The sequence below is a fragment of the Chionomys nivalis genome, chromosome 3 (genome assembly GCF_950005125.1).
Source record: "Chionomys nivalis chromosome 3, mChiNiv1.1, whole genome shotgun sequence".
Lineage (NCBI taxonomy): Eukaryota > Metazoa > Chordata > Mammalia > Rodentia > Cricetidae > Chionomys > Chionomys nivalis.
In genome coordinates this window covers 10526768-10552270 of record NC_080088.1, presented here as the reverse complement: position 1 = coordinate 10552270, position 25503 = coordinate 10526768, and the positions used below count along the sequence as shown (strand labels likewise).

General features: G+C 39.6%; 1 protein-coding gene across 6 annotated transcripts in view; it reads right to left on the bottom strand.

Annotated features, from left to right (window-relative positions):
• Grik1 (glutamate ionotropic receptor kainate type subunit 1) overlaps nt 1–25503 on the bottom strand; it is a 384033-nt gene that overhangs the window by 36997 nt on the left and 321533 nt on the right. For 4 of the 6 annotated variants that reach the window (XM_057763946.1, XM_057763948.1, XM_057763950.1 and 1 more), the window contains exons 8-14: nt 21513–21620; nt 19266–19310; nt 13175–13288; nt 11098–11301; nt 10246–10469; nt 4815–4933; nt 281–498 (exon numbers count right to left, since the gene is read on the bottom strand). In XM_057763946.1, coding sequence (XP_057619929.1) covers nt 281–498; nt 4815–4933; nt 10246–10469; nt 11098–11301; nt 13175–13288; nt 19266–19310; nt 21513–21620 — 1032 coding nt within the window. The remainder of the gene's footprint in view (nt 1–280; nt 499–4814; nt 4934–10245; nt 10470–11097; nt 11302–13174; nt 13289–19265; nt 19311–21512; nt 21621–25503) is intronic. The other 2 variants (XM_057763947.1, XM_057763949.1) reach the window with 1 other exon arrangement.

Sequence of the window (25503 nt, the reverse complement as noted above, 5' to 3'; positions counted from 1 at the left end):
GCTGGGCTTAGTTACATAATGTGTTTGAGGCCACCCTGGAAACTCTGCTTTAGAAAACAGAAACCAAATAAGTAAACAGACAAACAAAATATGGATTGAAGGAGTGACTGAAGATCTTTGTGGTGAGGATGTAGTTCTTTATAAAGAGATTTTGATATTAAAAATTCATTTAATTAGAAACATTATCCAATATCTTTTCTCTAGCTGAAGAGGCTTTTGTTTTTCTCCACCACCATGCCAAGATGAGATAAGCCCTAGGGAGGCTTTGCCAAGTTCTTACCTTGAAAAAGGTCATTGTTGAGCCATCTCTGACTGCTCCGTATTCTATCTTGGTTTGTTTCGCCAGATCATCAGCGGAATCGATGGGAGATTCCATCCTCTCTACTGTCAAGAAGGCAGCCAGGTTGGCAGTGTAGGATGAAATGATGATTAGGGTGAAAAACCACCATATTCCTCCAACTATTCTGGTCGATAGAGCTTTGGGCATCAGCTCTGATCCTGTGACAGCATCATCAGAGTTAGGGAGTTACACCAAGTCAGTAAGCAAATGGAATCTCACGCAGGTCCTATCTAAGGGGGAGGACCTCTTCAAAGCCTGTCTTACATGAAGATGAAATGAATGTGTTTTCTAGAAATGGAACAAAATCCAAGTGGTCTCTTCCTTAAGTTTTACTTATTATTATTAGTTATTACTTCTGCTTACAATGTAAGCAGTCAGAGTGGATGGCCTTGAGATACTTTTAGCCCCCAAGATAGACTCTCTAAAATGTATTTAGTTGCTTAAAAGTTGAGAATTTATCTAAGACTTCTGGTCTTATTACTGTTTAATGCATTATTTAGAGTAAAGTACGATATTCTAGGTTTTTATATAATGATGAAAATGGTAACTACTTATTTTTATTTAAGGTTAAGCTATGTGAGAAACTTTCAAAAGGTTACAGATCAGCCCAGTTATAACATGCTACTTAAAAAAAAGATTGGAAATTCTCAGATAATGTGAAATGAAGCTTAGACACACTTATTTGTGGGTGATTCACTTTTTGTTTCAGGAAACAAACCTTTTTCCCCTCTAATTTGCAGTCTTGTTTAGCTGAAATAAAATACATTCTTCAAAAGGCATATTGTCCTTAAATAATTGGTTCGGAAGTTGGCTGTTTTCCCATGTGGAGAGATGTTGTGCCTGGTAGGAATACTTGTTTTAGTTACCATTCAGGCTGCTGTTGCGTTTAAAAGGTAGCATGGAGATATTCAATATGTGTTTCCTGTAAAAAGCCTCCTCTCTCTATTGGTTCTGTTGTCAGACGTCCTAATGAGCCTAACTCATCTTTGAGCTTAGCTGCCTACATCCCAAGCAGTCCAGCTGGAAGGAACTGGAAGTGCAGCTGAGTTCACACCAGTTGAACTGATTCCTGACTGCACTTCAGTTAGTCGTCCATTTGCCTGTAACCTGCCCTTGGCGATGTGCTTAGCATTCCTGCTATGAACCTGAAGTCATTGCAGAACTCCCACTGAAAATCCCAGAGACCCAAATGTTTGAGTGTTAGGGGATTGGCCATAGGGTTTTGAGGATTCTTTCTTTGTACTACTTGGGTGTCTTGACATCATGTCGGTACTAATGGTGTGAGATGGAAAGAAAATTTGGGGCTTGCTAGCCTGCAACTGAATGAGTTTATGCTCAGGTTTAATCTACAAGCCGACACATGCATTGCTCATGGAATCAAAACCAGCACAAAGCCGGTGATAAGGAGATGCAGGCTGGCAAAGTGTCTGGGCTTTGAATACAGAAATATCCTTTTAATGCTCAGTGTCTCTGCGGGGCTTGCTTCCCTCCGATGAGATAAAGGCTTTGACTGTAGTTTGCATTCCCTCTTTTGTTTGTTTGAATTTCGGTGTATAACATTACACAAATTTGTAACCGTTCCCATTAAATTGCCTCCAGGATTTAGCAGAATAATCTGATGCTGTTGTTTTCGTCTTGTGGTTTAGGGACTTACACGCCTGTGGGTCTGGACACTTAAAGCCCAAGGTTGCCTTGTATCTTTGTGTTTGATTGATCTAGCAGCCTTGTGGCAATGTGATATTAGTTTAGATCTTTAGTTAGCTGCCATTAAAACACCATTATCTTATAAAGTAGCCATGGGAGATAAATATCACATTAAAGATACATTTTTTTAGGTACAGATTTTCTGTTATCAGTTTATCCTTTTGTTATTTTGCCGCATTTATGAAAATATAGCTTTCAACTTATCTGTGTGCACATATTGTGTTTTGCATGAAAGTAGAAAAGGACTTACAGACATTTGACATGTAAATATAAATTTGTATTTTTTAACTTTAAAATAAATATTTTTAATTTTAAAAGAAATTCTCTAAAATTTAGGGCAAAGTGTAGCAACGTAATGGAGTTGCATTTTTAGCTCTATTAGGTGGTATTAATGAAATTTCTCAATATTCCTTTGCATTGTTTTAAAAAATTGTATAATTTTGCTAATTTCTTAATCTTTAATGTTATGTGATATATTTCAAAATGGCGTCCCTCAAGAAGAGATGATTTGAGCATGCTCAGTACCCTAGAGGATGAAGGCATGAAAGCAGTGATAGCACAGAGTAAAGCACCACTGGAAAATACTTGCTGAAGTCTCTTTAGTGCCTTTTATGGCAGACATGACAGCCAATCCTGATCCAGACTTTGCTCAGGCTCTGTAGAAAAGAGAAAGTCTGATCATCACATTAAAAAGAGAAATGAAACAAAGTGGTTTCCAATGTAATACAATGACAGGCTTCTGCACACAGAAGAGAGCACAACGGAGAGTAGCTACCAGGTTCAACGCCATGTGTCAGAGGCAGATGTACTAACAGTCACAGATACTGCACTGGGCAATGCTTCTTGCACGGGAGGATGTTTGTCAACTTCTTGAAGACAAGCAGAATCTGGCTGGGGCTGACTGTCATGTATCCAAGGTAGTGGTAACTAATAGACACTGCACCCCACAGTTTGCTGTGGATGCTGGTAAACTCCAAATGGGATTTTAAACATATGAGAGGGGTTTTAAATGGATACATGTACATGACAGTGGCATACGCCTGCATAGGTCTCCGGCATGGCCAGTGAAACCTATATGCATTTGTTTTTTTTTTTTTTTCTATTGCTGGAAAAGGCAACTTGTAGGGATGGGAGGAGGCCTCCTTCATTCTGAGAATAACTGCTCACACGATAATTACCTTAAAGAATTAAATACACTGGGTAAGCAAGATACAGCTTCTAATGGGGTGTCTTGAGGGATTTATAGCTCTGTCTTATGCTCTAAATTCATGCCGGTGATTTCTACTAAATCTACGCCCATTTAACAGTCCCCACATAAACTATGCATGGCTGCACAAAAAGAAGTGTCCATTTCTTAAATTATGTGGTATTTCCATACCAATAGCCAACACGCATGTTTATTTTCCATCTCCCCCTCCCTTTCTCCTCTGTCTCTGTCTCTCTGTCTCTGTGTCTCCATCTCTGTCTCTCTCTGTCGGATTCACAGAAAGTAAACATTTCAAATGATATGATAATGACATCCTAATGAAAAACCATAAGTTGACTTTCAAATCACACACATTTGGGTTTCTTTTGACAATTTATTTTGTAGCTTATTGTCAAATGGAAAGATAGTCCAAACACAGAAGCATCTGTGACTTACGATTTTTTTTTAAATTAATTCATTTAATCTTGGAAATATTTGATAGACCATATGCCTGAAATCAGAGCTGAAGAAAATCCACATACGAGGTGGATTTATTCCAAAAGTTAAAACTTCTCTATCCTCCACAACAAAAACAAGAATCTCTGAAATCATAGAGAAAGGGAAAATATATGACATCTTTTCAGTTTCAGTTTTATTTCTCCAGCCTCTAGTTTACTGTTGCTATGGTTACCAGTTGAAGAAGATTGTAGAAGTTATTGGGTGGCTAAGGTGAATCTCTGCAGAGTTTCTCAGAGTGGTAATTAGGTGCAGTGTTAGGTCCTGTTAACAACTGGAAGAATCCAAGTGAATTCAGACTTGAAAGGGTTTCAATTCCATTCCATTTAAACCTCTGACTTGTGACTTTATGACGAGGAAGGAAAAGATGGTCATGTCTACCTACGGAAATGCATTTATTTTATTTTTTTAAAGTCTAAGGTTTTGTGATGGATAACCATCACTGTTAACTTGACATGGTTTTGAGTCACCTTAGAGACACATCTCTTAAGATGTCTATAGAGATGTTCCAAAGAGGTTTGGTTGAGGAGGGGAGACCTTGAATGTAAGAAGTACTTTCCTATAGGCTGGGCTGTAGACTTAATGAAAAGGAGAAAGTAATAGAAACGGACAAGGTGGTCAGGGCACAGTCTTCACTGGTCTCTGTTTCCTGACTGCAGATACCATATGACAGATGCCCGAAGCACCTGCTGCCAAGCTTCCCACACTTGATGGACTACACTCTTAATTATAAGTCACTACAGACCCTTTAATCCCTTAAACCGCTTTTAATCTGCTATTTGATTACATCAGCGAGAAAATAACTACTACAGGTTTCTTAATCTTTACTATTTGCAGGAAAATGTAAGTCCATTCTTAGAAAAAATGTTTTTTAGATACATAGCAAGAAAGCTCCCTTTAAGACCCTATTTCTGCTTTCGTCTTGATAACTGGCTGGAAAGAATATTGCTATTGTCTTGTATCCAAGGAAGTTTCGTCCTACCATCTAGTTTCATGGTGGAGTTTACCAGCATGAAAACTTGCCAGCAGACTGTGGGATGCAAGTGACAAAGCGGGTAACCGGTGTACCTTGCTGCATGAGAGCTCCAACTCCAAACCAGAAACTATTTAGCAAAGTGAAATTGTTTTCCACCACGTCTGAGTCGGGGTTGCACGGGTGGGGATTATACCACTCGTAGGGTGTAAACCTGTGATAATTAACAGAAACAGTTTGTGAAGATCAAGTACACACATGCTGCAGAGTAAAACCTGCTGAGCGGTGGAGAACACTCCACAACGGAGCAGAAGCAGGAGGAGTGAAGGCTGTGTGCAGACACTTCCAGCTCTACTGAACCAAATGCAAAAATCCTTGGGCAAATACTCACCAACTTCTTGTCTCAGGGTCAAACCCATTGTGTCGAGGATGGCACTCCTCAGATCTGTGTCTACTGAATTCTGAAATTCTGAGTTTTCATTTACTTCCATTTTACTGAGTAACTGGGATAACTATAAAGGAAAGCTCCCACAGCTGGGCAGTGGTGGCACGGGCCTTTAATCCCAGCACTTGGGAGGCAGAGGCAGGCAGATCTCTGTGAGTTCGAGGCCAGCCTGGTTTAAAAGAGCTAGTTCCAGGACAGGTCCCAAAGCTACAGAGAAACCCTGTCTCTAGACACTCCCCCCCCACCCCCCGGAAAAAAAAAAGAAAAAGAAAAGCTCCCGCATCTCAAGTTTTGACTGTAGCAGGGCTCAACAAGAGTGGCACGGAATACATAGTGATTACATGGTTGAGATGCTACGTTGCTAAGTGCTGTGAGGGTCATGTGCCCTCCAGGGACATTTATTGTTCCATGAACACACCCTATACAGAGTATAACATTTCACAAATGATGCAAAATATAAAAAAAAAAGAACAAAAAGGACTGAAATTGGGAGAATATCACTTACTTTAAAGATAACTGTATAGAAATACAAATCTCAGTCTTTCAGTGAAAAGACAAAGTTTAAATTGGAAGGAGCACAGACCAGGTATAGGTATACACTCTATATACCAATATAGCTTATTAGCATTAACCTCAAGGCTCAGAGTGGGAAATTAGAAACTCACGCTTTCCTCTTGATTTGTTTTTAATTGAATTATTTTCTGAATTATGCCTCACAGTCATGCAATCACCAACTCTGGTTAGGTGTGAAGTGTTTTCTGTGCCACTATTATCGCTTGGCCGGCAAGAGACCATGACCAGTAAGTTTCTCAAAATACAATAAATCTTCCAGGAAATCTACACAAAGGGTTTGACTTGACTCATCTGGCTTCAGTTTGCCTCTTTATAAAACAGGGAAATATAGATGTCTAGGAGCAACATTTAAAATAATAATCCGGGGAACTGATTACAACTTCAGTCCTTTCTGTTTCTCTAAGAATCTTTCTGACCTATGCAATCCAGAAGAGGTGCCTACTCTAGGGGTCTTAGGGAACTACCCTAGCAATGTGTGTGTGTTTTTTAAAATAAATATTGCCAGAATTTCTGAAAAGTAATCTGCAATAATTTAAAATGCAATAATTCATAGCACTGGAAGCTTTGCCATTTGCTGCCGGGCCCTTTTAAGGGAAAAAGAATTGTTAGAGTAATGTTAAAATACCCTAATGCCAATGAGAACACACAGTTGCTCTCCAAGCCATAAGACTTCAGCTGTAAACAATAGCTGGATGCAGGTGCATCAGGGAGAACTGGGCTTAAGGAGAGTATATTATCTACAGTGAAAAGCAGGACACGCTGTGAATTGTGTCCAATGAACTGGAAGATAGTTCTTCTTCATGAAAAATGTTCTCTAAAGCCCTGGACATCTTCTGCAAAGTGTGCAGTGTTTTCCCACAAAGTCTTAGGGGCATTAGGATAGCAGCCTGGTCATTTATTGCACCATAATATCCTCCAACTCTTTCCTGTGGCTTTTCCCAAGCTGGAGGGCACGCCATGCACATTCCTGTAAGCTTATGAACATAGCTTTAATTGACAGTGCATGCCAATACATTTTAATTACTGTTGCAACAGTATAATTAAGTTTTGGATTTATACACTCTTATAACCATAGTAGTTTGCTCAGCTGAAAGAATGAATACCGATATTAATGAACCTAATAATTGGAACAGCATGCAGACTAAAGATGCTGTTACTTAAACAATATCATTGTCCCTTGTATAATAATTTTAACATATTAATTGCAATAAATTAGGAAGATTATGCATTCAAGAGTACAGGCTTTTCAAACAGACTGTAAAACCTGGCAACCACTACCCCTGATATTCTGTTGTTTACCCACTAAATGCATGCTGATCTGTGAGCACGTGTCCTTGGAATGCTGTTTTTAAATTTTTCCCTATATGAATAGAGAAATGTTAAAATACTCCAACGCTTGTAAGCAATTAACTTTTTCTTTTTCTTTTTCTGTGGAGCAGAGGGAAACTAAACATCAGCACACTTCTCAGCTCTTCGGGAAGTTGCCAGTTCTTTCTCTTCAGGGTTCTGAGTGACTTGGGAAGCACATGAACTGGGTAGTATTGAACAATGAGACAAGGCTGTGCTGTAACACACTGGCATTTTACAGTGTAGAAAGACACACTTGTTGTTAAGTGCAGATATTTCAGTTTGAGAATTCTAAAGTCTGATTAATATAGTCACTGTAATATAGCATATCAGTACCAGGAGGGCTACAGGAAAATCCAATACATGATCAGCAAGAATGACCATCTGAAACCATTGTCACATATGACATCCAATAAGTCAGTACTGACTGTCAGTAACATGATACATGGAAGAGTGTGCTTAGATCTATGTCAAAACTTGCATGTATACTATCTTTTAATGGGCGTGGTGGTGTTGCCTGTAATTCTAGCATTTGGGAGACTAAGGCAAGAGGGCTTCTTCCAATGTGAGACCAGATTATTTCCATAGGAAGTTCAAGAACAGTCTGGATTGCAAAGAAACACCTTCCTTGTTTCCAAATAAAACAGATACAGCAAAACATCATAGTCAATCTACTGGATTTATACATGTGAACATTTGCTTTGGGTTAGGGCTTATATACATAAAGTTTACACTAAGTGAAAAGTTGTGAAATATTCCTTGCTCTGAAGTCTCAGATTGAGGGGACTGGCTGTTTCTTGTTGTTGATAGACACTGGTTGCTTTGATGATAAAAAGATCCATCTGTTTCAATAGAGAAAGATCTGTTTGAATTAGTTATACAACCCCTGAGTTTGTACTGTAACCTTACAATCTGCTCTCAAGGGACCATTCTTTTTCCTATTTTTACTTTTTGCTAAATGCCAACTTTAAGAGCTTCGCTTTAGTAAGACAAATGTCACTCACTAATTTAAGCAAGCCCTGCTTAGAAGTTTGGCTCATTTCAGTCCTGTGGTCATCATAAACATTATGGACCTAAATCCTTGGGGCTAAATACTTTTAGAAAATCAACCGCCAAACCAAAACCCTAACATACAAATTGTTAGCAGCCACACTTCACTGGCATTTTATTAGGTTTTCCTTCACTTCTTCCACTAATGCTTTATAACTTTATAAAGTCAATTCAGTTCAACAGATTACTTTTAGGGGTCCATTTTGTGTGAAGGTGTTTGCTTAAGTTTGTCTTTTATTTTTCACTTTAAAAATCATAAAAGGATGTACTTCACAATACAGACTCCAAAGCTGCTCTGGAGCCAAGGATGATGACTAGATTAACTGGTTTTCATTCCTATGGTACTGAATTCAGCTGGGATGCAGCACAGAAGGACCCCTCCATCTGTGCACTTCCCAGGGCTTGGCCTGTGCTCTTACTCTTTTCCTCCCGACTTTGGCCAACTTCGCTATAGTAAGTAATGTGCCTCTCCATTAGCGTTACCTCCATTGCTTCATTTGTGAGCATTAATGTTTGAGAAACCCTGGACTCAGGATATGAGGACTCACATTTTTATTGCCTTCTGCCCCCTTTTATTGCTTAGTTAGGGGTATATCTCAGGCAGAGAAATGTCACAGTGCAGAACCACGTGATGTGCTTCTGGTGGACACTTCATTAGTACATGGCCACCCCAGGGTAATAAGAACTTCCCCTAGGAACTGTGACGATCCTCCACAGATCAATAACTAACTAAAAACTATTTTCAAGGAATATTTTTTTAAATTATCTTGAGCGTGGTTTCATGACCTTGATATGATTGGTATTTTGAAGTTGGTAATTCATGTGTGTGTGTGTCTGTGTGTGTAAAGAGAATTTTGATCACTATTTGAAAAAACATAAAATTTGAGATTTGGAAATGGCATATTTTTACAAGGTGTTGAAAACTCCTAGACTTCATCTCCATTAAAAATTTAAATGTTCACAGAAGTCACTTGTTTGGCTTGACTCTGTCCATCTTCTGGGTCTTCTGAACGTTCTCTGCTTGGGTTATTTCCCCAAGTTTTCTTTTGTAATTATGCTGGAGGAAAAGTTACTGGTCATTCATCAAAATTGGACAGTGAGCAATGACAAAGTGCTGCCATGAAGAGATATTTCTCTTAGAAATTCATGGAGAGAAGACAAAACTTGATTAGGGGAATTATAAACTTTTGTTGAAAGGTGAAAAAGATTGAAAACAACTTCCAAATGATTAAAAATAACTTCCAAAAAGGTCTGTCTAGGGCTATCAAATGTTTAAGAGGAAGAGGTAAATAAAATAGCAGTTTCAAATTCAGGATCAAAGGCTTTTCAGTGTATGGTCTACTGAGTGAGATAAAATCTTTGGAGGAATTGTGTGAAGTATAATGGTTACATATAGGGGCAGAATTTAAACTTGAAATATAAAGCGTAAAGTGTTGACTTGTTGACTACCATAAAATTTTTATAATGGCTTAAGAATGTAGCTAAGTGGTATAGGGCTTACGTAAGACTCTATAGTTCATCCCCAGTACAAAATCAATCAGTCAATCAATCAACCAGCCAATCAATACTCCACAATCTATATGTCTTTTTAGTGTTACTTCTATGATTTTCTTATTAACCTTTCAATGATTTTAAAGAATAATCTCACAAATTTTCAAAGTGGATCTTTAAGAATTTCAGTATCTTCCAATTTTTCGATCTTTGCATGTTTTTTTATTTGCTATGGTGATTCTTAGCTAACTGGTTTTTCTCTTTGACTTATTTAATTATTTCAAGAACCAAATATTTTGAAATCATTTTACTTTTATTTTAATAATGCTTTAGCTATCCCAGATGATCCATTGCTTTTTTTCTTCTGTATTCCTCAGAAAATAGAATAGTGATTTTATGTGAATTGAAATATGGAAAAAGTCAAATTAATATAAAGGATTTTCTTGTTTCTTTAAAAATGTTCTTTATGGATAATTAGCTTTCAATGCACACAATAGCTGTACATGGAAACATTGAGAAAATGCAGCAATGAGCAAAGGTAAAATTGTACTTTAAACCAGGGTTTTCTGAAGTCTGTGGCTGACAGACCTTTGTCATGAATTCAGTATGCTCAAGCTTACCTGGCAATCACAAAAAGCACACAACTGACTCCTAAGCAGGCCAGCAGCACATACATCCAAATGTCCGGAGACAGGGGATTGAGGAAGGAGAAGACGCCCGGGTTGGTTCCATTGGGCTTCCGGTAAAGGATGCTGATGCCCAGGGTCATGAAGGGCTTGGAGAAGTCTATGACTTTCTCCCTGACATAAGTGATGGTGAGAGGGGCCACTGCGAGGTCAGCTCTCTGTGAAAACAGGTGCAGAACTGTCAGCTGGACTGCCTCCTTTCTCTGCGGATGGCTAGACTTTCTTTCAGCATCTCCACTTCCCAATCTCAACCACAAATGCTTTTCATGCATGAAGCTAATTTTAGTTATATTTCAGTGTTTGTTGTCAAAGACAAACCAGAAAATATGGAGAGATGCAGCTTAGGGTAAGTTGCGTGTGCCCACGCACGAGTGCACACATTTCAAACTAAAATTGCATGATGATGTCTTTATCAAAGACATTTCAGAAAAGGAAGGAATAAACAACTTGGTCATGCATAAGTTGACAAGATGAGATTTTTCTCTGAGTCCCAGGTTCTAAAATTTTTGATTAATTAAAAACCCCTCAAGCTTATCCTTTGGCATAAATGTATACATTTTAATCTTCAACTTTTATTTTCCCTCATCCTTCCAAACTGAGGAAGCTTCATATCTTGGTGGCTTTGTAAATTTTGTGTGCAGGTGGCTAAAAACACGGGACACTAAAGTTGTTCTTTAAGACCTGGTATCAAGTTATTATTATTATTATTGAATAAATTATTTTTTCTCCTCTTACTTCCTCACTTAGGGCATTTTAAAGAAAGCAATCAGGTGTATTATTGCTTACGTGATCGATGAGTTCTTTAACCATCCCATTCCACTCTCCTTTGTCATTTTGGGCTCCATATTTGCCATCGGGAACTAGTTTAACATCATAAAGGAAACCCAGGATATTTGACAATTCTTTCAGTAGATCCAGGCAATATCCTTCAAATCTGTCGTTTCCATAGAGGGGCTTATCAGATTTCCTGTACATCACATAGGGCTCTTCCTGAGTGAAACAAATCAGGTATGAAAGCTCCATTATAATGAAAAGGAAAGTGTTCCATCAGTAGCCTGAAGATACACAACATTTGAAGTTGGCTTTTAAGAACGGAATGTATTAAAGTCAGTTGCTTACATTCCCGTTTCTGCTACTTTTGTCTGCCACTGCTTTAGAAGCCTTCATATATGTGTTTTCTTTCTCCCTGCAGATGGGAGCTTTTCCTTGCACCATTGTAGAGCATGAATGTTTTATGCATGGTGCAACAGTGACACAGTGCTGTTCAAATGTTGACTCTGAGAAGATAGAAAGGCTTGGAGGACACTGGGGCCCTACATGCCTCCTCTAGGTGTGACCACATTCAGGCTTCCTTTGCAGAACTCCACTCAGGCTTTGACCTAGGAGTGTCTACTTATAAGGGAGAAATGAGGATCATCAAATACAATTCTTCCGTTTTTGAAACACTGTGTATAACAAATATTCTATTTTTTATCTTAACTTCATTCCATTTTCAGTCTTACTTTCTCCTTATGCTTATGAAAATGCAATAAAAAATTGTTACCTAGAGTGGCAACATAGGGGAGGTTCAGGTCAGCCAGTTCTACACATTGAACTTTTTCAAAACAAAACTGGTGTAGGAAGATCTTCTGTCTATGTGTTACTTTCTTTGGTTAAATAAAGAAGCTGCCTGGGACTTTTGATAGGGCAACCCTTAGATGGGTGGGGAAGACAGAACAGAACGCTGGTTAGACTCATGCTGGTAAGCCACAGTCAAGTGGCAACAGAGATTATTAGAAATGGGTTAGATCAATATGTGAGATTTAGCCAATAAGAGGTTAAAACTAATGGGCCAGACAGTGTTTAAATGAATACAGTTTCTATGTAATTATTTCAGGTAAAGCTAGCCGGGCAGCCAGGCGGTGAGAAGCAGCCCGCCACTTTTTTTACAACACAAAACAACAAAATGCCCTCCCCACAAAACCCTATTATAAGGTGGTTGCAACAAAAGTAATGGCCAAAAGAAAACAAAAGAAAACAGCAACAGCATAAAACCAGATCTACTTTCGATAAACAATTCTCACAAGGCAACTTCAAAGATAAATATCTCTAAAACTAAGGACTGAGTGAAATGAAGCAAAGCACACCTTCAAATGCAGAGTTAAGAATGGATTGTGCCCACCTAGATTCCTTGGGAAAAGAAAGAGAAAAATGGCTGGCCTATGTCCAGTGGATAGCTGGGCATGAGATCAGGATTGCAATGGGTCACAAGTCTTTTGAAGATCAGTTAATACAAGGGTTATTTCCAGAGCTATGAGGCAATGGAAGAGGAGCCATTGGATGGGGGAAGTAAAAATGGAAATGCAATGTTTTCCTATTATACCAGGAAACTAGAGAAATCCAAGGCAGAGACAAAGAAGAGATGGGAGTGTTGCCCCAGTCCAGAGAAGCTGGAACATGGGTGCAGGGGAAGGACTTGCAGAAAATATGCTTATGGAAAGACATGGAAAAATGATCGATAGCACAGAGAGGTCACAGAAAATGCTATCTCTGATCCTCCCACACCCATGCCACTTCCCTGATCTGTGGCTAGAGTCTCCTCTTGTTTAAAACCATCCAGCAATTCAGTAGGCAGAGAAGAAGAAAGAGCCCCAGGCTGGGGCGGAGAGAGGTGAGAATGGAGCTGGGTTCCAGTGAGCTGGACGGTCTGTAGAGAGCTTTTGAGAGCTTATTTTATTCCTTTAATCACAAATGTATGATTTTAGTTCCCCAGTTTAAAAAATAGACATATTCAGACAGAAATACCAGCCTGGAAAAGACAATGGAAGGATCCTTTTAGGTCGAGTGTGGGTGTGTAGATAAAAGCCTGGACTTCACAGCTTACCAGAATGGTGGTGACAATGAGTGTCCGGTTGGCCAGAGAATCAGTGATGTTGTTGGACCTGTCTTTGTTGCCATCCGTCATGTTCAGCCCACTGTAGGAGTTCCAAATTCCAATCTGCACAGAACACAGCATATCAGAGGCTGCCAGTTGCCCACAATGGCACTTACATTAAAACAAAGGGCCCACTATACCAGGAATGAGAACCAAAGCTTATATCCTGGGGCACCAGGGCATTACAGTGGAGGTTGCTTTGTATAGGAAAGTGACATAATAAAAAAAAATGAGGGTGGAGACAGAATCAGAAAAAAATAGGCTATTTAAGACAGGTGCAGGAGGCATTTTTATTTTATTTTCAATTAATTAATTAATTAATTAATTTTTGGTTATTTGGAAGGGTTTCTCTTTGAGACAAAGACATCCCTTTGTAGACCAAGGCTGGCCTTAAACTCAGAGATCTGCCTCCTCTGCTTCACAAGTGTTGGGATTAAAGTTGTGCGTCACTACAATGACTTGGAATTTTTACTTTTAATTATTTAGCTCATTGCTATTTTTTAAATTAAAAAGTTAGGAGTAAATGACTATCAGATTTTCCCTCTATAGTGTGTTCATTGAGCACCTCCGTCCATGTCAAGCCCAACTGTAGGCACTGGAAGACACAGTACATAGTAACAGACAAGAACTCTTGTGACTTTCTGCTGGCATCAAACAACATGCCACCACCCTACTAACACCGTTCCTTTAAAATGTGTGGTTACTAGGATGGAAAGAGCAGGGTGGGTGGTGAAGGGTCTTGGAATTGGAAAAGGAAAGACAGATGGGGGAATCTACACAGACAAGAGGTTGACAAAATTCAGGACTTATCCTTGCTGAGGAGCCAGTGCTGAGGGGGGTTCTCAAGCATCCCAGTTGGACACAGGGCATGTCTCTGTCTGAGCTCCGCATGTCTTTCATGACCCAGGGCACACCTCTGTCTGGGCGCCTGATGTCTTTCATGACCCAGGGCACGCTTCTGAGCACCTCATGTCTTTCATGACCCAGGCCATGCTTCTGTCTGAGCACCTCATGTCTTTCATGACCCAGGGCATGCTTCTGTCTGAGCACCTCATGTCTTTCATGACCCAGGGCATGCCTCTGCCTGAGCACCTCATGACTTTTTCATTATTACTTGCTTATCTGTTTTTTGTGTCCATTTCACCTTGAGCTCTTCCAATAAGGAAATCTTGTTTTTCATTGACTTTTACTTTTGGTATCAGAGAGCCAGTGGTGATTATTGGCACTCAATAGGCTCCATGACCCTAAAAAACGATGTCCTCTAATTTCCCCAGTGGCCTGATTGCTGCTACTGTGTTAGGTCCTGCAAGATACATGTGGATCATTCCTGACACCCAAATTCAAAGTTGTCCAGCATCACCTGACCTCAGGAGATGTGTCAGAGTCAAAACAGAAGTACTGAAAAACTGAACCCCCAGAACAGGAGAGGCAAAATAGTGGGAGCCACAGAGTTGGAGGATAGCCAGAGAACAAGGCCCACAGAATCAGCTAATCAGGGCTTATGGGGGCTCACAGAGACTGAAACAGAAATTACTGAGCCTGTGTGGGTCTTTGCTAAGTCTTCTGCATATATGTTATGGTTGTTAGCCTGGTATTGTTGTGGGATCCCTAAGTGTGGGAGTGGAGGCATCTTTGACCCTTGCCTGAAACAGGGTTGCCTTTGGCCAGCATTGATGTGAGGGTTTGTGCCTAGTCTGATTGTAACTTGTGCCATATTCCACTGATGTTTCTGGGAGACCTGCTGTTATTTCTTCAGGGACATGGGATGGGGTGGATATAGGGGAAAAGAGGGAGGAAATGGGAAGAGTGGAGAGAGTGAAACTTTGGTTGGGATGCATTGTATGAGAGAAGAATAAATAAAAAAATAATAAAAGACCATCTTCCAGCTATCTGTGCAGGGTGTGTTTGGAATTTTGCACAGATATGACATGAAACGGAGATGTTTTAGAGAGAGGTAAGGAACCAGTGGGACCATACATAATACAAGGGGAGATGAGAAGAGAGTGCACTTGTATGCATGCATGAAAATATTATCATGAAATCCATTGTTCTGCATGGTAACACAAAAAATTAGTACAAGATGAAATCTAACTTTCCAGTTTTTTAATCAGTATATGAAACATCATCTAATTTCTACTTGAAACTTGAGTCTCGAGAGATCTTCCTTGCCCATGAAAATATCTCAAACTTAAAAGTAAAATCCAGACTTCTCTCAAACAATTCTGGTATGGGATACTCCACCCATACATTGATTTATTTAGCATCTGAAATGACCTAGGAAAGAACTATAATAATTGAGCTACTTGGCCCAGTTTTATGCATACTTACTGCCAGCCTCAGGACAAGAAATGTGTTTGGCTATCAGGTGGAAATAGCCAGGCAGTGACTGTGTGACCTTAAATAGGATGCTAACCTTTCTGGGATCCTGTTCTCTATGCTACAGGGATGGTGAGAAGATCTAATGAGGCGGTTAAGGTGGAAGTACTCTTGTCTGGTAAAAGCTGCACAAATAATAATACAAGTCATGTAAATGACTTTCACAGCAATTTCTTTAAGCCCACCTTGGGAAATAATTTGGAATTGCTAGGTCTTTTTTTCCTTTTAATTTAGAAAACATGAAAGGAAATGAGCCACGAAAATCAGGAGGTGTCTATGACTCCAGCATCTGGACAAGTTCACACAGATAAGGGAGATCTGTGCTTGATACCTGAATATCTTCCTTTTTTAAAGAATTATTTTTATTTGTGTGTATGTGTGCATACTCTCTGGATATATGCCCTTTGGAACCAGAAGAGGGAGTCAGATTCCCTCATGCTGGAGTTACAGGCAGTTGTGAGCATTTTGATGTGAGTACTGGGAATAGAACCCCAGTCCTCTAGAAGAGCAGAACATGCTCTCAATCACTGAGATATCTCTCTAATCTAAAAGGGCTTTCCTTTTGTTCATAATTAAACAGTTTTCCCATGAAAACATGCTAAGTCCCTTCTATCTTTACTTTCTTTTCTTTGGTTGATTTCATTAGCATCTTTAGCTTGTAGCTATCATTTTATAGCTATAAATTCTTTGAGAAAATTCTAAGAACTACAACACACCCACACATAAGTAGAAACTATTTCAATCTCTCTCCTCCATATGAATCAGGGTTAATTTGTTGGAGAGATGAAGAGGCTAATGGAATTGAGTGGAGCACAATGTGTAGCAGTTGTCTATGGAGTGAATATTAGGAATACCATGGGGTATGAGCCTGAATCTTTGGGAATTGTTCAGTACTTTCAGGGCCTCTTGAGTTGTGGTATATAATCTATCTGCTAATGGGAGAATGTCTTTCTCCTTTTGTGAGCCATTGTCTTGGGAAACTGGGCACAGTCTTTTCAACCTTTCCTCCTTCAATGCTTTTGAGGCAGAACCTTAGCTTTTAGGAAACACACATCAAGGTAAATGAGTTATCTGCTCATTCTTATCCCAAGCTATACTTTAGGTTGTATTGCATGAGAGAACTATGTGTAAGGTGGGCCTGTGAAAAATTTCAATTAAACATTGACATAGGCACTGAGAAGAAGAGACTTCAGTTTCTAATTTAGTATTAGAGAACATGCTTGTGTCTTTAGCCACTCTTAAATTCAGAATGCATTTTACCTCTTATTCTCATTAATATTTTAAGTGTGTGTTTAAATGACATCTTTCATCTTCAAAAATGGCATTATTAAATGCTGCTGTAATATTCTTTTCTAAAATAAAACTTCACACTTTCAACAAATACCCTCTCCCACTTAGCCTCCGACTCATCTTCCTTTTACCAGCAGAGGCAGAGTGGTAAGTGGAGCGCTAAGAGACCATTGCCACTGGCTACCTGACCACCCTTCACAGCCCCAAGAGCACAGTTCTGCCTCTGTAAAATGAGGAAAAGGAGACGGCTTTCCTGCTAGCTGTACTGCAGAGGAATCATTAAATAAAAGCATCCCAGTATGAGAATCAAGGCAAGGGCGATCAGTTGTACTGGCTCTGCCTCTTAATTGAAATAAATGGACAGGTTGTCAGCAAGCCAATGTCTCTGATGAGGTGGGACTCTGTGATGTGATGGTGCATGCATGCTGGACAGGGCTGTGCAGTTAACCAGATGCCCAGATACTGGCCTTGCGGCCATGCTCTGCAACCAGGGAGGAGTGCCTCGGAGGCAGCACTTCAATTTTCAGCCTGTGAAGCAAAAGCCAACAGCAATAATTCACTGCTGGGAAGCCACAGATGTGGATCTCTTACGTGTGGGGAGAAATACTCAAATTGCCCGGTCCGCCTTCTCTTATTGTCTAAATTGGCACGAGGAAGTAGTCATTTGATATTTGAGAAGTATGTGTGAATGAATGTCCAGGGAATATTGAGCCAACTTTTAACAAGTGAAGCAGGCTATTTAAGAGACCGTTAGGGTCTGTTTTCCAAGGCCAGAGTCACCAGCAGAATCTAAAATGGCTGAATGAAATAATCAGGCATGTATGAAAAACAAAACTAAAGGTGTTTCTGTTTTTTTGTTTCTTGAGGCTCCTTAGTGCAGGGGTGTCTTGCAAAGATTACTCTCTCCCTCGCTTGCAAAGAATTTCAGGTGTTTTAAATAAAGTCCTGGGCTAAGACTATGCTGGAGTGAACTCTTCTCTTAAAGACAGAATCTGCTTAGGGAAGTGCAACTTGTCTGTTGAGTTTGACTGAGTCCCTGGACTGGAGTGCCATTACTGAGAAGAGTAGATGAACTGTGACCTATTCAGCCAATAATGGGAGCAGTGCAGGGTTCACAGCGATGAGGAAGAAAGCCATGGGCTAGCAAGGCCAAGTTGTTAATGTGGATGCGCATGCCACAGCGTTGTGGTGCCTGTAGGCCTGTCCCTCTCCCTCGAGTTTAATTTCAGAGACTAGACTCTATCCCCCAGAGTATTTAGTTTAAATTAACTCAGCCTGGCATAAAGTGCCAGGAATCTCAAGTAATAAGCTGCTTTCAGAACGGTTGGGTAGAACCATCTATTCCCTACCAGTGGGGAAACTGGTTCACCTCCGGTGGGCCTTTGGCAACTTGGTTCATCGATAAAATGGTTTATTAAACCTGCGACTTTTAGTACTTAAAAGGCATTTCTGAGATCATCTGCTGATTGCCACCAAGGGGATGATGAGACTTTGAGGTACTGGTAGAAGCTGTTTAAACTCCCTGTGACTCAGCCAATCATCTGAGAAGTGGAAGGGAGCCTGACAAGCTGCTCAAACCCAACAACCTGAAGTCATTTACAGTCCGTCCATCAGTCAAGAGCAATTGTAGCGACTGGTTTTAAATAGACTGATAGAGGGGAAAAAAGAGAGGTGGGAGTGAGGAACAAGAATGGAGACAAGGTAACATTGGCTGTCACTGGGACATTTTCTCCACGAGAATCTTTCTGGGTCTCACATCTGCTTATGCAAATCTATGCACAGTGGCTGGCAACATGATCCTGTACAATAAACTATGAAATAGTGGGTGCTAAACTTCCACAAGGTAATCTCATTTCCTATCAAAAGCCTTCTGATGATTTGTCCTCTGGAAACCAGTTCTAAAATAAATTTCAAGATTCTGACAACACAAAGACAGCGTATAAGAAAGGGGAGCTTCTGAAAATGGCCCACATTTTCCGGTAGTGACATTGCAGGAAGTACTCTTGCCTTGTTGCTAATCTGGTGGGTCAAATCTACCGCTTTCTTTCCTCTTAGGAGAAATGTTCCTTGGTTTGAGAAGATCTATACGGGGGCCTCTGGGTTCGTTGCTGCTACCTGCTTGCAGTCTTCCCAGCCACTGATCCTGTCCAGTGGGAAAGCTAATCTAGGGGGAATATTTACTCACCCGTCACTCACTAACCCACCAAATGTCTACTCTCAATTCCTTGTAATGCTAAGGGCGAACACAACCTGCTCCCCGCATCTGTGGACTCTCACTCCTCCTCGGCGACTGCTAAGCTACTGGTTTGGTAAGACTGGCAGGGTGCAGCCACCCCATCCCCAAGTGTCCTGCTGTTGTTTCCAGGGTACAAACCTTCTTCCACACTTTATACAAGTGCACAGACACTTCACCAGCAGCCTTGGTTTCCAGAGGGAAAAATAAAAACACACTCAATTAAAATGCAGCATGGAACCCATGAAGTATACAGAGTGCATTACACTCCTCACCTGTTGGTTGGAATTTTGCATTTTAATTCATATAAAGACCAACAATAGGCACAACAAGGAAATGGGAATGAAGGCTGGGCACCACAGAATAGCGTGCTCATTTCAAATAGTCGAAAGTAATTGAAGCCTGTTTGAATGTTGCAGGTATTGCAAAGTTGAAAGATATTCATCATGCTTTAAGAGAGATGTTGAAGGAATTCAGGATAAAAATATCAGCCATCCTTTTAAGCACACACACACACACACACACACACACTTCCTAAGCTACACAGAGAAATATGGCGAATGATGTATCCTTTGATTATGAGTTTGCAGACAGTAGAAAGTTGGGTGCAAGTGGTGGATGGACTTTTGATAACGGTTCGCCTGTGAGCCCAGAGAAGCTGGCATGGAAAGTGTGGGCATGTCTTCCCTTGGCTCTCGAGGGACATGTGTTAGCATCCCCCACTGCCTTCAAGGCTCAACCAGCAACCTCAGGAACTGAGCCCAAGTCACCTGAAGAAAAAAGTTATTGCAATCATTGAATAGGTAAGAAACAAATAGAAAATACTTTCATCTAATTTGATTTCGCTTTTAATAGAAAACCACTAGCAGAATGTGCATAATATTGCTGTGTATATAGATAGCTGTGGAGACATCACAATACTTCCATCTAGTTCATCACCTATCTGAACCAAAAAAAATATTTCCTTAACAGTACTACTTCCCCCACAAAAGGCAAAAAAGGCAGAAAAGAGTAGGCCTAGAGAAACAGATAAATTCCTTTAAATAACCACAAGATTTAGGTTATAGTGAACATTCTTTTCTGTTCCTTCTGGTCCAAAAGTACAATTATAGAGGGCAGGCAGATGCTTTGTTCTCTGTTAAACCAGCAGAGGAACACAGTAGGGTAAAGATATTCAACTAGGGAGAGGGAGACAGAGTGAAGACCCAACTAGGGAGAGGCGAGTAAACAGTGTTTTTGAAATGGGAAACCACAGACACATGTCCTCTCGAAATTGCAAGCTAATTGTTTTTCTTAAACATGTCGATACCCATGAGAGCCTTCTACAACATCCAGACTAATTAATCTTTCTTTCAATGAATGGTGCTTGGGGCTGGAGTGTGAGGGGAGAAGGCAGTCAGAATCTGCCAAGGTAGGAAAATGTGTCCCAGTAAAAGGAAACAATGAAACAGACATAAACCTTCCCATGCCTTAATTATAAACTCAACTACTTGAAATCGAGCGAGCACGTTGTTTCAAAATACTCTTTTTATACTGAGTACCATGTTTTGCGTGTTAGTCACCACCATATGAAAATGTATTGGTTTATAGGGTTCCTATGTCCAGGTGACAGCATTGGGCTTTCAACATCGTTTGTTCTTTAGGATTCTGAAGACAAATTCTCAAACTATAAATACTGATTGAAACTTGTGACCATAGATATTAGATTGAAATCATGGAATATATTGAGAAACCAATTTTTTTTTATCATCATTGCTTAATAGTTAACATTTGTGTTAGTCTAAATAATAACTAAAGTAAAACTTCAAACTTTGAAATTGAGACTTCCAGCTAAAATAATCCTAAAGTGAGAGTGCAGCATTAAAATGAAGTTTTGCAGCATTTGTCCTAAATTAAGGATGCAATGTTAACTTTCTCCAGTAAGCCTTCTCCATACTATTTTATTCCATCCCTCTGCCACCAATCTCAAAATAGAGTTCAGCTAAAATTAATTTCTGAGTAACCCTTGAATGCTTTACCATAGCTAAACCAGCTGCAATTCCCACAGTTCCAAATCTAAGCTCAACTTTGTAAAATCTCTGAGAAACAGGTATAAGGACACCAGTGCATAAGGTTATGTAGACAAAAAATACATATTTGCTTTATGGATCAAGCATCGATGAATATTAGTTAATGCTATTAGTTCCACATATAATTTGAGAATCTATCCCATCCATGTCTACCTTTCAACATGAGAGAATGTTCTAGATGCTGGATGCTAAGGAATATGCTAGCAAAGTTATTTTACAATTCTCCCACTTATCTGTGTCATTTAGCTAAAATGCATGAACAATGTGCCCTTTCTTTAGTGAGTCCATTGGTGATTTTATTCATCATCAAGGAGGTTACCTTTTCAGTTCCTTCCTCTTTGAGACTGATAATGTCCAGGTCAAAATCCTTTCTCAAGCCATCGGTCTTATTGAAAGTGATACGCCCAGTCAAGCCATCCCACCGAGCCTGAGGACAGTTAGAGTATAGTGTTATTACTTAGCAGTTACCCCAATCACAAGCCCATCAGCAGAGCAATGTCTCTGACTCATTCCAGGACCCAGTTACTCAGCTGTATCATGAATCCTAAGTGCTGATCTGGTTCACTGACTTGAACATGGACCACTTTGCTCTTTTATTAGTTCTCATTTATTGTACCAGACCTAACATTTAGACACAGTCAATCCTGTGAGGGTGCACTCTAACTGGTCAGGAAACAAAGATTCATTCTAAAACCATCTGTTTGCTGAATAAAAAGAGTCCAAGGGATCAAAACATTCTGTTTTCCAAGGTCACTTTAAACCCCCTTTAAGCTACTGCCAAAAGGAGTGCACCTTACCTCTTTCTTCCTCTCTGAAAAAGATGTGGACAAACAATGCATCATTGACATCACTAGATTTTTTAGGGTATCCATAATTTGTATTTCTAAATACTTTAGAACTTTAGTTTCTTATGGCTACTATAGGCCATTGAAACTACCAGTTTCATATGCCTCAGTATGCAAAGAGACCGAGTTTTGTGTGTCACCAACACTTCCTGGCATCCCAGTCCCTTACCCCATAACATACCAATTTTCTTTTTTGTTCTGTAGTCACCACTTCCTTAGTTTTAAGCCAAAGGCTGGCTTTCTGGAAATAAAAGCTACAAAATTAGCCATGGTGTTAAGGTTACCGCAAATGCCTGGCATCTGAGCACAATTTGCCCAAAGCGTTGGTTCAGTTGAAATCTCTACTGTGTTAAACGTTGAGATTAAGTTCATTGTAGACAATGAGCAGGCCTAACCCACCTCCTGATCGGTTTGGAAGGAGGTAGTTATTTTCATTAAGTTCTACAAGGTTTGGGGAAAGCTTTTTCCTGAAGGCGGCTTTTCTTTTATGGAGGTCGTGTTGTGAATCAATTTAGCCCATTGTGCAGAATTTATGGGGCTCTCTGAAAATGTAAAGAATCAGTAGCATTTACCTCTTGATGTAGCATATAGCTTGTAGCATGGTCTTAAAACCCAGTTTGGAAATCCAATTTTATTTGTATAGAGTGTGCCTTTTGTGTTGCTTTGTTTGGATTCAGGTGCATTAGCTTTATTCTTGAACTTAGTGTTTGTTCCGACCACTGCAGAGTAATTTCCACTTCTTGCTTTTCTCCCTGCACATCCAAGTGGCAAAAAAGTTCCCTTTTCATGTTCTAACAATGCCTCATTCCCTGCCTCAAATATCTACAAAGACTCCCTGCCTGGGTTTTTACCAAGTTCTATCTTTTGACCTTCGAAGTCAGCAGTGCCAACATTACGCACGTCTACCTGTCTCCCATCCCTAGATAAGTTGTATTTGTATACATCCTTTGGACTTTTGGGCTAATTGCTGCTAAGAATTTATTAATTACCAATTTAACTATTGATCAAGGTGAACATACAATTTTTGTGTTCCATAAATAAGAACCGTAAGGAACCCACATTCTGAAGCAGGGCTGAACCATGTATAATTTAGATAATGACATACAATTACATTCTTCATAATCATAATTTTCTTGCCTTATGTAGATACATTGCTGAGGGCACAATTATAGTATACTTAACTGAAAACAATACTTATATAATTGTCCCTATTTTAGGAGAGAGCTTTAATATCCACCCTGTTAAATCTTTAGACAATTACCACTTAATAGCAACTAAGTCAAATAATGTGATTGCTTTATTTTCCTTTGGGCATACCATCTAATGGACAAAAAATAAGAATCAAAACCAGAGAGAAGAATAAAAAAAAATGTTTCCTTAGCCATTATGACTTATTTTATGTCTTTTCTGAAGAAATTGTTAGTTTTTAACTTTAAATATATATGTAACATATGCATGTAAATATGACTTGGGTATGGAAATGTCTAACACCCAATTATAGGCTCTTAGAGTAGACAATTAGAAATACCAGCTAATTATATGCTCAATGTCCTTTATTTATGGCTAGAAACCGATTATGAGTGAGTACATCCTATGTTCCTCTTTTTGGGTCTGGGATACCTCACTCAGGATAGTGTTTTCTATTTCCATCCATTTGTACACAAAATTCGAGAAGTCATTGTTTTTTACCGCTGAGTAGTACTCTAATATGTATATATTCCACACTTTCTTCATCCATTCCTCCATTGAAGGGCATCTAGGTTGTTTCCAGGTTTTGGCTATTACAAACAATGCTGCTATGAACATAGTTGAACAGATACTTTTGTCATTTGATGGGGCATCTCTTGGGTATATTCCCAATAGTGGTATTACTGGATCTTGAAAAAAAAAAAAAAAAGAAATACCAGCTAATTAAAATGGCTTCTTTGCTCATTTTTCCTAAAGGCAATTTAGATATGGAGAGGATACTAAATCCTTCCTTAAACTTTGTCCTGATGTGGTCACTCTCAATTGCCATGGTGAATGCCTTGTGTCCCATGGAAAGGCAGATACTTACTTGAGAGTAGAATGCCCTCTTGTCGGGAACATAGACTGTTAAGAACAATGGTTTCAAACATTTTCCCTTTGAATATTAGAAACTATTGTTTTTCTGAGGATTTGGGAATAGGAGTTTTATGGAGATCCCAAAGGTTAACACCCCTCATTAAATCAAAGAGAGAAAATACATCCTCTGCCCCACCCCTCATTGCTGGCATCACCAGACCCTGCAAGAGGTCATTTCTACCTATTAAAGGTGTTACTAAAACTTAACTGGAATTCACAACTAAGCCAAAAAGTTGGTATGATTTAAATTGATGCTGAGGAGAAATATTATTTTTTAGTTTAATATTATATAAGTTCCATATCAGCAGGATAATTTGTAGATATTTTATGTAATAAACCATTTAGGTACAAGAGTTATCACTTAACTGCTCCATAGAGCATCAGGAATCCTTGTCTTTCCTGGCAGCTTCTGAAACAGTAATTTCTCTACAATCCTGTCAGTTTACATGCAACCGATTTAAAAATATCCTTGGTGTTAGAGACTGTTCTACGAAGGCACTCAATACCCTTGCCCACTAGAGTGAGCTGTGTGGGTCATTGGCACTAATTAGAAACATCTTTTTGTATTTTCCCAAGTCCTAGGGCAAAGTCTAAACTGTAATCGCATCTAACAATCCCTAACCTCTGTCTGTATTGCTTTTCTCTTCTTCCTTTTCCTCCTTTGATTATGTGTTCTAAGTCTGAGCTTTGATCAAAACTCTTTTGGCTAACTCAAGGCTTGAATCATTTCTTCTCTGATATTGGGTTCAGAGACTAGTCTCAGCTCACTAGCCACCCTTTGATGGTTCAGAGAGCATTTAGTGTCTCAGGAGCTTCTGATTTGACACACAGCCAGGTATACACAGTACTGGGTATGTGTCTGCTGACATAGCCTCAAGAAAATAAACAGGAGGTGTGTGTGTGTGTGTTCTCCATAAAGAGCAGGGATGATCAGGAACCTGGCACTTTGTTAGCTGGTTGGTGATCTATCATGTAAACACAAAGGCTACAGTCTTAAGATACGCCTGTGGGTGCAGTGGTGACACAGATGTTCTGAGGGGAACTAACAGCTTCCTGATCTGATGCCTACTCCACAGGAGGAAAGACAAGCTTACTATTGTAAATCTGGCCAAGAACTTCTGTCTGGACAGGTCATAGACCCCAGAGGTCAATCTATCCTTATTCTGCAAAATAGACTTAGTATCAAACTTTCCTTTAAATTCAGATCTCAATGTCCAACTCTCAGACCTCATTAGAGAATTCTTATTGAAGCGGATGGCAGTTAACACAGAAACTCATAAATGGTCAAAGCACAGAGAGTAAGGGATGTTGGATTGCTCGGTCGTCATGGGGATGCTAGTACTATATCTTCTCCCCTCAAAG